Here is a 16,321-nt window from a genome sequence, read left to right as displayed (position 1 = left end):
AAAAGTAGTGTCCAAACGTTTAAACCAGTAATTATAATATAAAAGCAGGGGTAATTTTGTGTTTCATCATGAGCTGTATATTACACTAGTCCCCAATGTATTATAATAACGTTTTCTTCATTGTTGGCTTAACAACCTTGGGGACTTTTATACAATTTTGATTTGTTGGTTAATCTAGTTGAGTGTCCAAACTTGTCAACCAATTATTTACCTTCAACTGCATAGCATATTCCTCTCCGTATTGTTGGTATTCTTGGCTCTGAGTGTATTCGCCCCATGAGGCTTCCCCACGTTCGTGGTTGTTGCCCCACGAGGCCGAAGTGTCTGCACGCCCTTGCTCTTGGCTATTACCCCTCTGTTGGAACTGGTTGCCAAAGTCAGAAGCAGACTGAAAAACAAACGGACGTTTTCTCAAAAATGTTATTATTTATCGCATCTTATAATAGACAGCTTTTCGTGGATATTAAAATGAAAAATTATAAGATTAAAACCAGTTTTGTTAGCCCTGAAGTGCTGAAGTGTCGAGCTAACAAAAACTTGTATCAATATCATGATTTTTATTTTAATATTCATGGAAAATTGTCTTTAATACAATGCAATACATTTATGTTCAGTATGACTCTTCTAATATCTAACGGATATTGATCTGTTTTGAATCTATACTGGAAATTATCCTTACCTGGGTTGGAACTGGTTTTGGTAGGATTCCCTTATTCGGTGATTCTTTTGGTCCTAAAATTATAAAATGATTTGTGTTTTTTTTTGTAAAAATTATTATCAATTTATCATGGCTCTACTGTATATGACACATATATAAAATTATAATATATTAATAACGTTTTCTTGTAATTTATGGTAATAACTAATAATCCCTTTTTTCTAGAAAGTAACTTTTAAGGTGAAAGGGGTCATTGAACTATTAACAAAAAAATTGGGCATTTAAATTAAATTTTGAATGGTTTTAAACTAATAGTTCCCAAACATCATTGGGGATGTATATTTTGAATATAAATATTTTGTCCATTGCTTATACCTTAAGATTCCTAGTAACTTTTTCCACCACAAATTACTAATTTTTGTTCTACTCACAAACTTCAAGATGCACTTTGTGGCATGGAGTTATTAGTCTGTCTGTCTATCTATCAATAATATTATAAAGACAAGAAGCATAATGTATAGCAAAACAATTTGTTGTAATAAAAAAGGAACTTTTATATGGTTTTTAAAAGGATAAATCATCGTTTATTCAAGATTAACTAAAACTATTTTATTAAACTTTTTTAGTAATAAAATATTTTTTAAAAATTCTAAAAAAAAATATTGTACGTTACTTTATTATTATTTTTTTGTTTATATGAGAAAATTATCTTGTAAAAGATACCGAAAAATTGTTCTTTAAAACTGGCACAACATCAGTACAACTCTCTGAACAGACTGTATTCCTTAGTTTACAAAAATATTTTCAAAAGATTTAATTGGTTGTGCGTTGTATGTACTTTAAGATCTCATCAACCTTTAGAACAATTTATGCTTAATATTTGGATACAGGGCTTTGATTTTATTAAAGGATATTATTGCGTCAACCTCTTAAAATATTTGAACCGACGAAAGAAAAAAAACACACTATTATCATATGTCATATCTTTTTCAATCATAAATGTTAAGGGTTCATCCATCCCCCTTCTAAGCGAATGCACTCAGCACTTGGACAAAAACTAGTAGCTTTTTTAAAAAAATGCATCGTGACAATTAATTTCAAAATTAAAATTGCACTTATAAAAATGGAAAGGGAATAGACGACTTTTTTATTGGGAAGAAATTAAAAAAAAAAGGCATTTCATAACAAAATGTGTACAGTTTCTACCCAATAGCAGGTATGCCTGTTTCTCACAGGAAATTTCTATTGGCGGAGCCTAATCACCGACCTCTCTTGTCTTACTACCTCAGGGGTGTATATTCTGCATGGGATCCCCTGCTCAGGGGGGGGGGGGGGAATAAAAAATAAGTGGTTGGAGGGAAAAAAATATAAAAATTAAGAAAACTGAAAACATTTTTTCCATTTCTCCCCCCCTCCTTGGTTAAAAAAAACAAAAAAAATGTGTTGTAGGAGGGATAAAATAAATAAAATATAGAGTTCTTTAAATATTTTTCTATTTTCCCCCCTACTTTTTAAGAAAAATCTAGGGGAAAAAAAATAAAAAATTTTGTAGCAGGGGAAAAAAAATAAATCTTGTGCAGAATATACACCCCTGTACTACCTTTATTTATCTATCTATCTATCTATCTTAACTATCTCTATCTATCTATCTAGCAACTTATTACCAGAAGAGGGCGGTGGTGGTAGGGGAATATCATCTGCAGGTAAAATTGTTGTCTTTTCCTCCATTTTTCTAAAATAATAAGGATTTGTATTGTACATTTGCATTCTCATTTTAATGAATTTTAAAAGTTTGCCTGTTTGTATGTCTGTAGATTAATAAATCACTGTACGGCAATGGTTCTTCTTTACAATAGATCCAGGAAAGTTTAATTGTTATGACCCACTAAAATGGCTAGGTATTCACAACATGGATTTACTTCTAACAGGTCTTGCCAAACTAATTTAATTGAATTTATGGACCTTATAACTAAATTCATTGATGCTGGAGACCCTGTTGATGTTGTATACCTGGATTTTAGTAAAGCCTTTGACAAAATATCCCACCAAAAACTGTGTAGTAAATTAAAGGCTCATGGTATAAATGGAAATGTTTTGAAATGGATCAAGGATTGGCTAACAAATAGAAAACAATGGGTTACAGTTAATGGTTTTCTATCTGATGAGGCTGCTGTTAGCTCTGGTGTCCCACAGGGAAGTGTTTTAGGACCTATCCTGTTTATCATTTATATTAATGATATAGACGAAGCAGTGACAAATCTAATTGAAATGTTAAGAAAATTCGCTGATGATACAAAAATAGCTAAAAGAATTAAAAGTGACAATGATAAAGTGTTGCTACAAAAATGTCTGGACAATCTTTTTGAGTGGAGTTCAAAGTGGTCAATGGAATTTAATACTAAGAAATGTAAGGTAATGCATTTTGGCAAGAATAACCCAAATTATCAGTACAACATAAATGGAGATGTGTTGCAAAGTGTTGATACAGAAAAGGATATTGGTGTGAAGATTACTTCAAATTTAAAGCCATCTGAACATTGCCAAGAAGCTGCAGGCAGAGCAAGATCTGTTCTAGGTCAGATTTCACGTTGTTTCCACTACAGGGACAAATATGTATTTTTAAATCTTTTTAAACAATATGTTCGTCCACATCTCGAATTTTCTAGTGCTGCTTGGTCACCTTGGTTGCTTGGTGATATTAATATTCTGGAACAAGTTCAAATCAGAGCCCTTGGTATGATATCAGGCCTGCAGGCAAAAGATTATGTTGATCAGTTGAAGGAATTGAACATTTGGAGTTTACAGAAAAGAAGAATTATGTTTGACTTATTACAGGCCTATAAAATTATTCACGGCATTGGTAATATAAAATGTAATATAAAAATGGTTGGACAGAGATCTCAAAATTCTAGAACAACAAGGTTACAAGCAGATGAATTCAACCTTACTAAGGAGAGATGCAGAATTGATTGCAGAAAAAATTTCTTTACAAACAGAATAGTTGAAATTTGGAACAGTTTGCCTAGTGAATTAAAACATACAACGCCAGTGAAAAAATTCAGAAGCAAGTTAATAATATGGATGAACGAGCATAAGTTAACCGATATGGACTGACATCTTCTACAGAACTTCAGAATGGAGTCATTGAAGATTATACCATCAAGTAAACAAGTAAGTAAGGATAATCAATTTCCTTCCAACCCCACCCTAAATAGCCTAGAACCAACCCTAGAAAAAATTTAAAAACCTACCTTTTAATCCACTCCGACACAGAATTTTTAAGGTTCTCCATGTCAACCTTTTCACCTTTGTTGCCCTCTGCTGCTTTATCAGGCGTTTTACCCGCGGCTGCAGCTTTGTTAGTATTATTACTATCTTTAGTCCTTTGATCATCACTTGAGTTTAGCTTTGAGGGTCCACTTTCACTTTTTTGTAGTTTTTCCCCTGCAGGCGCTAGCCAGCTTGGATCTAAACTCATCAAGGGTTTAGGTCCAGCTGTGGAAGGTTTATTGCCCCAATTGGAGGATTGTGGTGCGTTTGGTCCCGAGGAGGAGCCACTCTGGCCCCATTGGTTAGAATTATTCCAATTATCGGGTCCATCGGCCCCATGCCAATTTCTACTATTAGCATCCCATTCAGGATGGTGTGGACCACCCCCTTCGTTACCCCACCCATCACCACCACCGCCCCAATTATTATCCCCATACCCCTCATTATACCCCCAATTGTCGCCATACCCCTCGTTGTACCCCCAATTATCACCACCGCCCCCCTCATTATACCCCCAACCCCCTTGGGGTCCCCCCTCCCACGTCTCCTCTCGCTCCATCCTCTTGTTGAACATCTGCATCATGTCCTGGAATCGGGCCGCCATTTCGCCGTTTTGCCGTCCGCCACCGCCGCCATTGCCCCAATCATTGGCGCCCCAGTTAGAGGCTTCGCCGCCGAAATTGTCTTGTTGTGACGCCTTGAGGAGCATTTATGCATTAAAATTAAAAAGTAGTAACGTTTTTTTTCTGTAGCTTAAGATATCGATATATACTGCACCGATCAAAAGTCCTCTATTTAAGGGAAACTCCACATAGTTCATTGGATGGTTTTAGACTATTTCGTATTCATATTCAAGTCTTGGTAGATATAGTTTTAGGCTATTTCTGTACCCCTTTCCTTATAAGAAGAACCTATACTGGGTCGCAGCCAATAGCAAATAGCCAAAACATAAAAAGTAACAGGATGTATGTGTGTGTGTCTGAAGTTACGATCTCCCTAACTACTTAACCGATATGGTTCTCCTTTACAGTGAATCTTCTTATAGGCCCTTTGAAGGTTTAAAACTATTTTTTGGGGGAGAGTATTCCCAGCCCCCCAAGAGAAATCACCCCTGAAAAATAAAACATTCCTAATTTTTTTACTTTTCTTTTAAAAACATACTAAAACTTTGGGTACCAGTGTAATTAACAGTCCAATGTCCCCTCCCTCCCTGAGTATCTACGTAGTTTCCCCCCCTAAATTTAAATGCATAAATTCCTTGGCGCCGAAACCGCGTTGTTTCACCCTCTCAATCTTCTCGAGGACAATTTTCTCAGCGGTTTTCACATTTCCAAATCTGTCAAAAGTCGTCGTTTTATCCTCATTCAAATACCTGGAAAGTTATAAAACCAAATAATATTAATCTTAAACGGTTTTGTCGATTAATCGCTCAATTGTAAAAGATTTTTTGAGAAATTAAAATGAGATAACAAAATCGTATAATATAAAGTAGTAAGGTATTTTGTCTTAAGCTAAAGATCTAAGAATTTGTTGTACTTTTCATGTATACTATTCAAATGTCTTGGTTGGTTTTATAAGCTGTTTCTCTGACCTTCCCTTTTCCTTCCTAGATAGATATACAGACAGACAACAGACAGACAAACATAGACAAACCGACAGACAAACAGACAACAGACCAACAGACAACAGACCGACAGACAAACAGACAACAGACAGACAAACAGACAGACAGACAGACAGACAAACAGACAGACAGACAGACAGACAGACGGACAGATTAGATAGATAGAGATAGAAAGATACCTGATGACATCTTTCCCCTTGGCCTTCCATGAGAACTTATTCTCCCTCTCCTACTCCTTCTTTCTCTTCTGACAGACAAACAAACAGACAGATAGATAGAGATATATAGATAGATACCTGATCACGTCCTTCCCCTTGGCCTTCCAGGAGAACTTATTCTCCCTCTTTTCCTCCTTTCTCTTCTGACAGACAGACAGACAGACAGATGTAGATAGATAGATACCTGATGACATCTTTCCCCTTGGCCTTCCCAGACAGATAAATAGACAGAAAGACAGACAGACAGATATAGATAGATACCTGATCACGTCCTTCCCCTTTGCCTTCCATGAGAACTTATTCTCCCTCTCCTCCTCCTCCTTTCTTTTCTGTATTAGCTCGTCTATCTCCTTTGACAATTGGATATATTATTACGTGGATGTTGCACCATATTTTAGCAGAGAGAGAGAGGACAATAGACTGTTTATTACACTAGTCCCCAAAGTTTTATAATAATGTTTTCTTGTTTGTTGGATTAACCACTTTGGGAAATTTATGAAATTTTGATTGGTTAATTTTGTGTATCAACATTGGGAGAGTACCATCAATTTATCCCAAATATTTTCGACTACTCTGAATAAAATAATCCTTCCATCTGGCTCATATAACGATCCTATTCACCCCTTTACCCCATCCCTTCTACTTCCACTGAGGAAAAATCTGACCAACAAAGAAAGACTAAATAAGCAACAAAATTTCCCCTGTCATAATATCCACGTATATTATATCCATTCCTTTGGAAATCCTTGTTCTTTTCTCAACTTCTGGTTGGTCAGGAACTTGGCAAGGATTTCATCCTTGTTGACCTAAATACAAATAAAGAAATAGATTTATTATCTTTGATGTTCAATCAAACACAAAAATTAGTCTAACCTCAAAAGGATTTAATAGAACAAAAGGATTGTTGCTTATTTTATGTCCGATTTGATTAAATTCCATCGTTATCTAACAAAATAATATTTACTAGCAATGTCTTCGCCAAAGAAACTCAAATGTTTAAGAGTTGACTAGGTATATATTGTATTTCTTTATTTATACCACAAAGGGAGAAAAAGGTTTCTGGTAAAATCCGTAAAGGTTATGTGTTATAAGTTATCATTGATCTCTCGTCTAGAAGGAAGGAAAAGTAGTTTTATTTGTTCTGTATTGTTCTACACTATCATCATGGGTAACAAGAAAGAAAGCTATCCATGTATTGATTGTAAAAAAGAGGTCCTGAATAATCAGTCTGCCCTTGAGTGCTCTATATGTGAAAGATGGCTCCACAAGGACTGTGGCATTGATGATGACGAGTTTAAGCTAGCTGACAAGATCAAACAAAAGAAAGGATTTCATTTCTGGTCATGTGATGGCTGCAATAGAGGCATGTCTAAACTACAGAAAATGGTCACCAAATATGAAACTGAAATCAACAGCATGAAACTTGCCATTAAAGACTTGGAAGATACCAGAGACACAGCTAAAACAGAAAGGCAAGCAACAAACAACAAGGTTGAATCTGTTTCTGCTGAGATTGCAAGTCTCAAAGCTGATAATGCTGATATTTATACAGAAATGTCCCTGAGAGAAAGAAAGAGGTACAATCTCGTACTATTCAATGTTCCTGAACCAAGTGCTGAAATTGAAAATAGAGAAAAACAAACTTTAGATGAAAATTACATCATCAAGTTGTTTAGGACTGTTGGAAAAGAGCTGATGATTAAAGATGATATCAAATTTGTTGCAAGAATAGGAAAAGCAGGAGACAAAATAAGGCCTCTTACTGTTGGTTTACGTTCACCTGAAACAAGAGACTCAATTCTAAACCATGCCTTTAAGCTCAAAGACTCCATCTATTCAGACATTTCCATCTCACCAGATCTCACTAAAATTCAATTGAAGGAAGATAAAGAGTTACAGAAACAAGCTGATGCCCAAAACAATGCACTTACTGGTGATGAAGCAAAAACTATATGTTCAAGCTGATAGGAATAAGAGGACAGAGAATAATAAAAAAAGTGAAACGGTCAGACAACAGCCAAACCCAGGACAAAAACCAGAACAAAGCAAAGAAAAACCCTCCAAAACGAACCAGGATTCACAGTCAGAGAAGGACAAGGCAGGAGATGGAGGAGGACGACACAGACAACGAGATGGAGGTTCCAACAGGAGCCAGACCCAAAAACAGTGTTAAATATTGTTTACTTAAATGCCAGGAGTATTGTCAACAAAATTGATGATCTTAACATTTTAGCACATGACAATAAACCAGAATTAATATTAGTAACTGAAACATGGTGCAATGAAAATATTCCTGATAGTCTTCTTAATATTCCTAACTATTATATTGAGCCAAAACTATGTTGTGATAGAAATGATACTGTGAATGGAATAGGTGGAGGCCTTTTAGTGTTTGTTAGAAATGGACTAACAGTTTTACCAATTGACGACAACAGTGATTTTAACCAATATTGTAAGTTTAAAGTTCTTGACCAAAAACTTGACACAAATTTTTTTATTACACTTGCCTACAGATCTCCAAATTCCACAACCGAAAACAATGACAAACTATGTGATGTTATTAATAATTTAAGTGATAATGACTTTGAACTTATAATTGGTGACTTTAACATGCCCCAAGTGGATTGGAATAATTACTCTTCCACCTCACGAAAATATGACAGGTTTGTTGATGTTGTTATTAATAAAGGATTGACCCAACTAATAGATTTTCCTACCCATATTAGAGGAAACATTCTTGATCTAGCCTTGACCAACCATCCTGAAAAAATCCTTAATATTGAAAGCCTTGGAAACCTCTCCAGTAGTGACCACTCTATTATTAGCATAGATGTACTTTGTAATTACAAAACTGATGATTGTGACCTTGTTCTTGATTGGAACAAAGCTGACAAACGTGGATTTTCAAATCATCTTTCTAAAGCTAATTTATGTGCAAAGTTTAAGAGCTTAGACGTGCAAGATAGCTATGAACTTTTAAAAAAAAACTATTAAAGAAGCAACAGAAATATTTGTTCCTAAGAAAAAGAGACGTCAGCTAAACAAACCTGTCTGGATGAATGCAGCTGTTATAAAACTTAGTCGTCAGAAACAAAGAAGATATGACATTTATATGAAGAACAAAACCGAGGAGAATCATAATATTTACAAAAAGTTGGAGAAAATATGCAAAAAGGCAGTCAGAAATGCCAAACGTAAATTTGAAAAGAAACTTGCTAACAATACAAATAAAAAACCCTTCAATGCTTATCTCAGAACAAAAACTAAAACCAGAACAAATGTTGGACCCTTAGTGGAAAATAACAATATTGTGACAGACAGTGTTGAAATGGCTAAAATTCTCAACAACTATTTTGCAAGTGTATTTACAAACAATTTTCTTCTGTGAATGTTGTGACTGATTCAAATTCTAATACTGATATTCCTGAGCTTAACCAAATGTTTGTAACAGTTAACCAAACAAAAGAACAAATATCAAAGTTGAAAAATACAAACTCCTGTGGCCCTGATGGAATTAGCACTTTTGTTCTTAAAACTTTTTGTGATGAGCTTGCCGAGCCCCTGGCTATGATATTTAACAAATCTCTGAAATCATCTGAAGTTCCTACTGACTGGTTGTTTGCTAATGTTACACCAATACACAAGAAAGGAAGTAAAGGCAAAGCTGAAAATTATAGACCCATCAGTCTTACCTGTGTTCCCTGCAAGTTGTTGGAATCAATGATTAAAATCAATATTGTAAACCACATTGAACGAAATATGCTGATGAAATTATCACAACATGGCTTCAGTAAAGGAAGATCCTGCACAACTAATCTCCTTGAATTTTTAGAAGATCTTGTCAATTATGTAGAAAATGGTAAACCAGTTGATGTTATCTACCTTGACTTTGCCAAAGCTTTTGACAAAGTGCCAATAAAAAAGCTCCTGCAAAAGCTTAAAGCTATGAAAATTGATGGAAAAATTTTAAAGTGGATCTCTAATTGGCTTAATTCTAGGAAGCAACGTGTTGTCATTAATGGAGAGGAGTCAGACTGGGTTGATGTTCTCTCTGGTGTACCTCAAGGAAGTGTCCTTGGTCCCCTGTTGTTCCTTATCTATATAAATGATATTGATGACGCAGCACCTTTCATTAAAGTCATGAAAAAATTTGCAGATGACACAAAACTTGGCCATCCTGTTACATCTGAAAACGACAGAAAACAATTACAAGAGCAGCTCAACTCTTTATGTGTCTGGGCCAACAAATGGGGCATGGAATTCAATGTGTCCAAATGTAAGGTAATGCATTTTGGTAAAAATAATCCTAAATTTGATTACTCAATGAAGAACTCAATTCTGGCCAAAGTAGACCATGAAAAAGACCTTGGTGTCCAAATTTCCTCCAACCTAAAACCTAGCCAACACTGCAGGGAAATAGCGAGAAAAGCCAAAGGATTTCTTAAGCAGATTACTAAGGCATTTCATTTCAGAGATAGATTTATTTTCCTTAATCTATATAAAAGGTATGTACGTGTCCACCTTGAATATTCATCTCCATCCTGGTGTCCCTGGCAAACTGGAGATATAGAAGAACTGGAGCAAGTTCAAAAAAAGGCTGTTGGAATGATATCTGGGCTCAGTGGCAATACCTATGAAGAAAAGCTGCGAGAATTGAAACTACCATCACTTATTTTGAGAAGGATGCGTGCAGATATGATTCAGACTTTCAAAATTATCAAAGGAATAGACAAAGTTGATAAGCATCACTGGTTTAAGGCTCCACAACCCGGCCGAAGAACAACCCGGAACATACCTAATATTGATGGCGAAAACAGTCTACAAGTATTATTCCATCACACAGAAATTGGTAAAAATTTCTTCAGCACAAGAGCCACTAAAGATTGGAACAATCTACCTGTGAATGTTAAATCTACAGACAAAATATCAGTGTTTAAAAAACTCTTGGACAAATATATTGAAACATTGATATAGTGAATCAACAACCTCCTCTTATGGTCCTATTTGGACTTCTTGGAGTTATTTAACCATAAACCATAAACCATAGAGTAGCTTCGCTGCTGAAAACTACAGATCTTAATAAAAACTGCTTTGTAAACAAGAATGACACTCACCTGTCCAGCTGGGGACATCAGCTGATACTTTCCATAACTGCCTTCGTTTACAAGTTTGTTTATGATGAATGTGCTGTCCAGTTTCTTTGAAACTATTAGGAAGATTTTCTTGTATCCCCCATAGGGCACTGTTTCAAGCCTAATAATATTTTAGTTTTAGTCAGGGATCTGAAGTGATGAGACAAGGGCCGTTAAATTGATGTACATTGTATATCCCCAATGATGATACACAAAATTATCCCTTCTTTAGATTACAATTAGTGGTTGAAAGGTTTGAACACTTAACTTAATGAACCAGCCAATCAAATTCCATTAAAGTCCCCAAGGTTTTAAGCCAAATTAAAATTAGTGGTTGAAACGTTTGGACACTTAACTTAGTAAACCAACCAATCAAAATTAACTTTAGTCTTTAGTTGTTATGATAACCAATAAGAAAACGTTATTATAAAACTTTGGGAACTAGTGTAATAAACAGCCCAATGCCCCCTCCCTCCCTGAGTTTTAATAGTGTTGTGTTGACCGTGATCATCTTAAGTCCAGCTACTTAAAGAGAGAGGGGACAATTGGCTGTTTAGTGTTTATTACACTAGTTCCCAAAGTTTTATAATAATGTTTTCTTATTGGTTTATTAAGTTTTCAAACGTTTCAACAACTAATTTTATGCTGCAGGTGGGGCTATTTTGCGTTTAATCATTTAGGATGTGCATCAATTTATCGGCCATTGTCTTATCCCTTTTAATCCCTGCCAGCAACTTCATTCTAATCGGAGTATTAAGGTATTTCTCATTATTAAACAACTAGCCGATACGCCTCTAGAGGCAAAGGAAAGGAAAGGGGGAGGGGAATCGATCCTTTAATTAAAATTTTAGCTTATAATGATTTCTGTGTGAAGTGTGAAGGAAGGTATAGAATCGTTCCTTCGCACCTTTCCGCGAATCATAAAATGAAACATTGGCCATCAAAACTGATTTTTATCTTATTATTCGTGAAAAAATTGTCTATAATACATTAAGATGAATGGTCTTACAGTACGGATAAGAACCGGTTCTAATCCAGCGGATATTAACTTTACCTTTCTTGAAGATTATATCTGCCACAAAGTCTTCTGATTTCTAATCTTTCGTCAAAGTTTAATTCACTTGAGAACACCAACTCATCAGTCTAAAATAATTAATCAATATAGAAAATAACGACAGACTAACGGACAAAGTAAATCATATTCCGGATGCTTATTAATAGAAGGAATCTTCACTAAAAATTTTGGTTGTACATAGAAATAAAATAGTAGCCGATTCACATTTCCCCCATAAAATTACGGACGGGCAGAGAGAAAAAAGTAAAAGGGGTAGTTTCACGAAATGCATTTGAACTTAATTTAGTGAACCGCACATTTTTTGCTAGTTAATGGGTTAAACTATATTTATATGGCATATATTTGAAAGAATTTTAATTTTTTACCACGTAGTATTGAAATTATTAAGACTTGAAAATCGTCTTTTTGTGATATATGCAATTTAAAAAGACGATTTTCAAGTCTTGATATTTTAAAAACTATTTGGTAGAAAATTAAAATTCTTTCAATTATATGCCATATACATGCAGTTTAACCAATTAACCAGGAAAAAATATGCAGTTCACTAAATTAAATTCAAATGCATTTCGTGAAACTACCCCTTTAGAGGAGCTTCGCTACTAAAGGTAGTAAACAATCCCATCCTCTGATAAAAAGGACCTATAGTCAAAAACTTTTTGCCGATTATTTAATATACACAGGGTTAATTTTGTTTAGAATTATTTGGGATGATTTATCGTCCTACGTCGTATTCCTATAGAACACTATGAACAATTTGACAACTTACGGACGTTTTTAACGTCTTGACATGGCACGTGCCCGACGTAACAACAGGAGTAACCTGACCGCTGCATACTTCTGCTAAAACAACGATAACCCAGCCCCTTATGATTTTACCCCATACCCCCTCCCCTAACCATGGAAAATGTAATGACCAATATCTGAGGACTATATTAGCAATCTAAATTAACAACAAAAATTCCCTGTCTCAATATCCCAGTATTCTGTATCCATTTCGAAAACCAACAGACGTTATTAACGTCACGTGTACGACATACCAGAATAGTTATTTATCGCATCGAATTACAAACAGCTTTCCGTGGATATAAGAATGTATAATTATGTAGAACCAGTTCTAATCCATCGGATATTAATCGGTTTTAAAGCCTTACTCGAAAAGACCTAACCTGACCGCTGGCGGCACACTTCTGCAGGACATAGTCCGCTTCCTGCATGGAGATATTGTTTAAGTCAGAACTGCGGTCATTTTAGTATGGCTTTCAAACCGATTAATATCCGGTGGATTAGAACGGTTTTCAGTAGCACTAGAAAATCATATATCCGCGGAAAGCTGTTTATAATACTATATGCGAGCAATAACTATTATTGTACAGGGATCTTAGGGGCTAAGACAATGGACGATATAATAGTACTAACCTGACCGCTGGCCGCATACTTCTGCAGGACATAATCCGCTTCCTCCCTGGATATGTTGTTTGAGTCTAAGCTGCGGGCGCCCAAACCTTCGCGGTTCACACTCTCATTCGTCACTTTGATCACCTCTTGTTTAGGCTGCAAGATAAAGGTTTTATAATTAAAGGACTTTATGAAATACTAGCGGCTTGGGACTCTCTAATGGGTAGGGGGATTAAACAGAAAAATAGCTTAAAGCCATCACAAGGATTACATCTAATAATTATATAGCATAAAACCATCATAAAACTTTTAAAAAGAACTCAATCGGTTCATTGGTTAATGTTATTGAAATCATAGCTACAGACACAAAAAAACACCTTATTACTTTTATACTTTTAAATATTATATGTCCAATAAGATCACAGTAACCTAAGAACTATTAGATTTATATTCAAAGATTTAATTTTGATATCTTTACAAGTTGAAAAAATATATCACCTTGTTTCTATCGCCGATGCCTTTTCCCTCCCGCCATCCCATACCCTTCAGCAGACTCTCGCCGATGCCGCCGATTGTTCCCTTCTCCACGTCAGATTTACGCTGTGACGGCGGTAACATACCGCCACGAACATCACGGGTTCGAGTTTGCGCGTTTTCAGGATACATGGCCTGTAATAATTTAAAGATTTTAATCAGTTATGTGAAAATGTATTTTTTTATTTTTACATAAAGAGTTTGTTTTTCCATACCTAATATGAACAAAACATGAAATATAAAGAACATCAAATGAAAAAGGGTAGTTTCACGAAAGGCATTTGAACTTAATTTAGTGAACCGCATCTTTTTCCTGGTTAATTGGTTAAACTAAATTTATATAGCTTATAGGTATTTGAAAGAATTTCAATTTTCTACCACATAGTTTTTAAAATAGCAAGACTACGTAATAGAAAATTGAAATTCTTTCAAATATATGCCATATAAATATAGTTTAACCCATTTACTAGCCAAAAATATGCGGTTCACTAAATTAAGTTCAAATGTATTTCGTGAAACTACCCCTTTAATGAAAATAGCCTTATCTCAGATATTCTAAGTATTAAGAAAATGGACGATATATTGATCATTCCCAATGATAAACAAAATTACCCCTCTGTAGATTGAAATTAGTGGTTGAAACGTTTGGTCAATCAACTTAATGAACCAACCAATCAAAATTTACTAAAATTTCCAAAGTTGTTAAGCAAACGCATAAGAAAACGTTATTATATAATTTTGGAGACTAGTGTAATAAACTGCCCTTAGTACCCTCTCTATAAATAATAGCAACGCTACTCTACCACTCACCTTAATATCCGCACGTCTTAGCACATCGTTGGCATTGACATAATTCTTGTTGGACAGAATGACGTGACATATTTGACTCAGGCATTGCAGGGCTTGCACAGAAACTTTGGTCTTTAGAATTCTTTTCTTTCCCCTAGTCAACAATTTAATTAAAGTCACAAAATCCTTGTAATTAAGTAACAGGATCTCTCTCTGGGTGTCTGTCTGTTTGTTTTTTACCGAAGGATATCGCTAACCGCTGAACCGATATGGTTCTCCTTTACAGGGTTGTTTCTCATAGGTCATGGAAAGGTACTACCACCCTCCCAAGAGAAATCAGGTATCTAAAGAAATAAGACAATGGCCGATAAATTGATGTACATCCATTCCCCAATCGTAATGCACAAAATTACCCTTTCTGTATAAAATTAAAACTAGTGGTTGAACCGTTTGAACACTCAATTTAATAAATCCATTAATAAAAATTCACAAAAGTCCCCAAAGTTGTTAAGCTAACGAATAAGAAAACATTATTATAAAACTTTGGGGACTAATGTAATAACAGTCCATTGTCCCCACTCTCTCTGATTATAAATACTTTTTTATGCAAGCCTTGACTTTAATTAAACCGTTCCTAGCGTCTGCTATTGGTATGCCTTCAATAAACAGAGTTACCATAAACTCCTCTCTCCCTCCACGAATCTGAAATATTAATATTAAATAGTTCCTAACATCTGCTATTGGAATGCCTTCAATAAACAGAGTTACCATAAACTCCTCTCTCCCTCCACGAATCTGAAATATTAATATTAAATAGTTCCTAGCGTCTGCTAATGGTATGCCTTCAATAAACAGAGTTACCATAAACTCTTCTCTCCCTCCACGAATCTAAAATATTAATGCCAAATAGTTCCTAGCATCTGCTATTGGTATGCCTTCAATAAACAGAGTTACCATAAACTCCTCTCTCCCTCCACGAATCTGAAATATTAATATTAAATAGTTCCTAGCGTCTGCTATTGGTATGCCTTCAATAAACAGAGTTACCATAAACTCTTCTCTCCCTCCACGAATCTGAAATATTAATGCCAAATAGTTCCTAGCATCTGCTATTGGTATGCCTTCAATAAACAGAGTTACCATAAACTCCTCTCTCCCTCCACGAATCTGAAATATTAATGCCAAATAGTTCCTAGCATCTGCTATTGGTATGCCTTCAATAAACAGAGTTACCATAAACTCCTCTCTCCCTCCACGAATCTGAAATATTAATATTAAATAGTTCCTAACATCTGCTATTGGTATGCCTTCAATAAACAGAGTTACCATAAACTCCTCTCTCCCTCCACGAATTTGAAATATTAATATTAAATAGTTCCTAGCATCTGCTATTGGTATGCCTTCAATAAATAGTGTTACCATAAACTCCTCTATCCCTCCACGAATCTGAAATTAAAATATAAAAGTAACAGGATGTCTCTCTGTCTGTAGCGAAGAATCTAGCTAACCGCTGTTCCAAAATGGTTCTCCTTTTAAGTGAAGCTTCTTAGAGGTCTAACTATTTTGTGGAAGCGTACTTCAACTTTCCCAAGAGAAATTGTCCCTATGAAAAAAGCAGCGTTTCGG

The 16,321-nt window shown here is 35.2% G+C and overlaps 1 protein-coding gene across 1 annotated transcript in view; it reads right to left on the bottom strand.

Moving 5' to 3' along the window:
- The window catches only part of LOC145305470 (uncharacterized), a 31,312-nt gene that overhangs the window by 1,710 nt on the left and 13,281 nt on the right, over nucleotides 1–16,321 (bottom strand). Inside the window, exons 20-32 of the mRNA XM_080147088.1 lie at nucleotides 15,427–15,490; nucleotides 14,717–14,853; nucleotides 13,871–14,041; nucleotides 13,394–13,528; nucleotides 11,957–12,045; nucleotides 10,885–11,023; nucleotides 6,510–6,576; nucleotides 6,032–6,125; nucleotides 5,190–5,300; nucleotides 3,910–4,629; nucleotides 2,323–2,390; nucleotides 680–732; nucleotides 212–388 (exon numbers count right to left, since the gene is read on the bottom strand). Of these exons, the coding sequence (XP_080003214.1) occupies nucleotides 212–388; nucleotides 680–732; nucleotides 2,323–2,390; nucleotides 3,910–4,629; nucleotides 5,190–5,300; nucleotides 6,032–6,125; nucleotides 6,510–6,576; nucleotides 10,885–11,023; nucleotides 11,957–12,045; nucleotides 13,394–13,528; nucleotides 13,871–14,041; nucleotides 14,717–14,853; nucleotides 15,427–15,490 (2,025 nt within the window). The remainder of the gene's footprint in view (nucleotides 1–211; nucleotides 389–679; nucleotides 733–2,322; nucleotides 2,391–3,909; nucleotides 4,630–5,189; nucleotides 5,301–6,031; nucleotides 6,126–6,509; nucleotides 6,577–10,884; nucleotides 11,024–11,956; nucleotides 12,046–13,393; nucleotides 13,529–13,870; nucleotides 14,042–14,716; nucleotides 14,854–15,426; nucleotides 15,491–16,321) is intronic.

The sequence above is a fragment of the Acartia tonsa genome, chromosome 14 (assembly GCF_053477335.1).
Source record: "Acartia tonsa isolate MP-2025a chromosome 14, ASM5347733v1, whole genome shotgun sequence".
Lineage (NCBI taxonomy): Eukaryota > Metazoa > Arthropoda > Copepoda > Calanoida > Acartiidae > Acartia > Acartia tonsa.
Note: the sequence above shows the minus strand (reverse complement) of the source record. Positions and strands in the feature narration are given on the sequence as shown.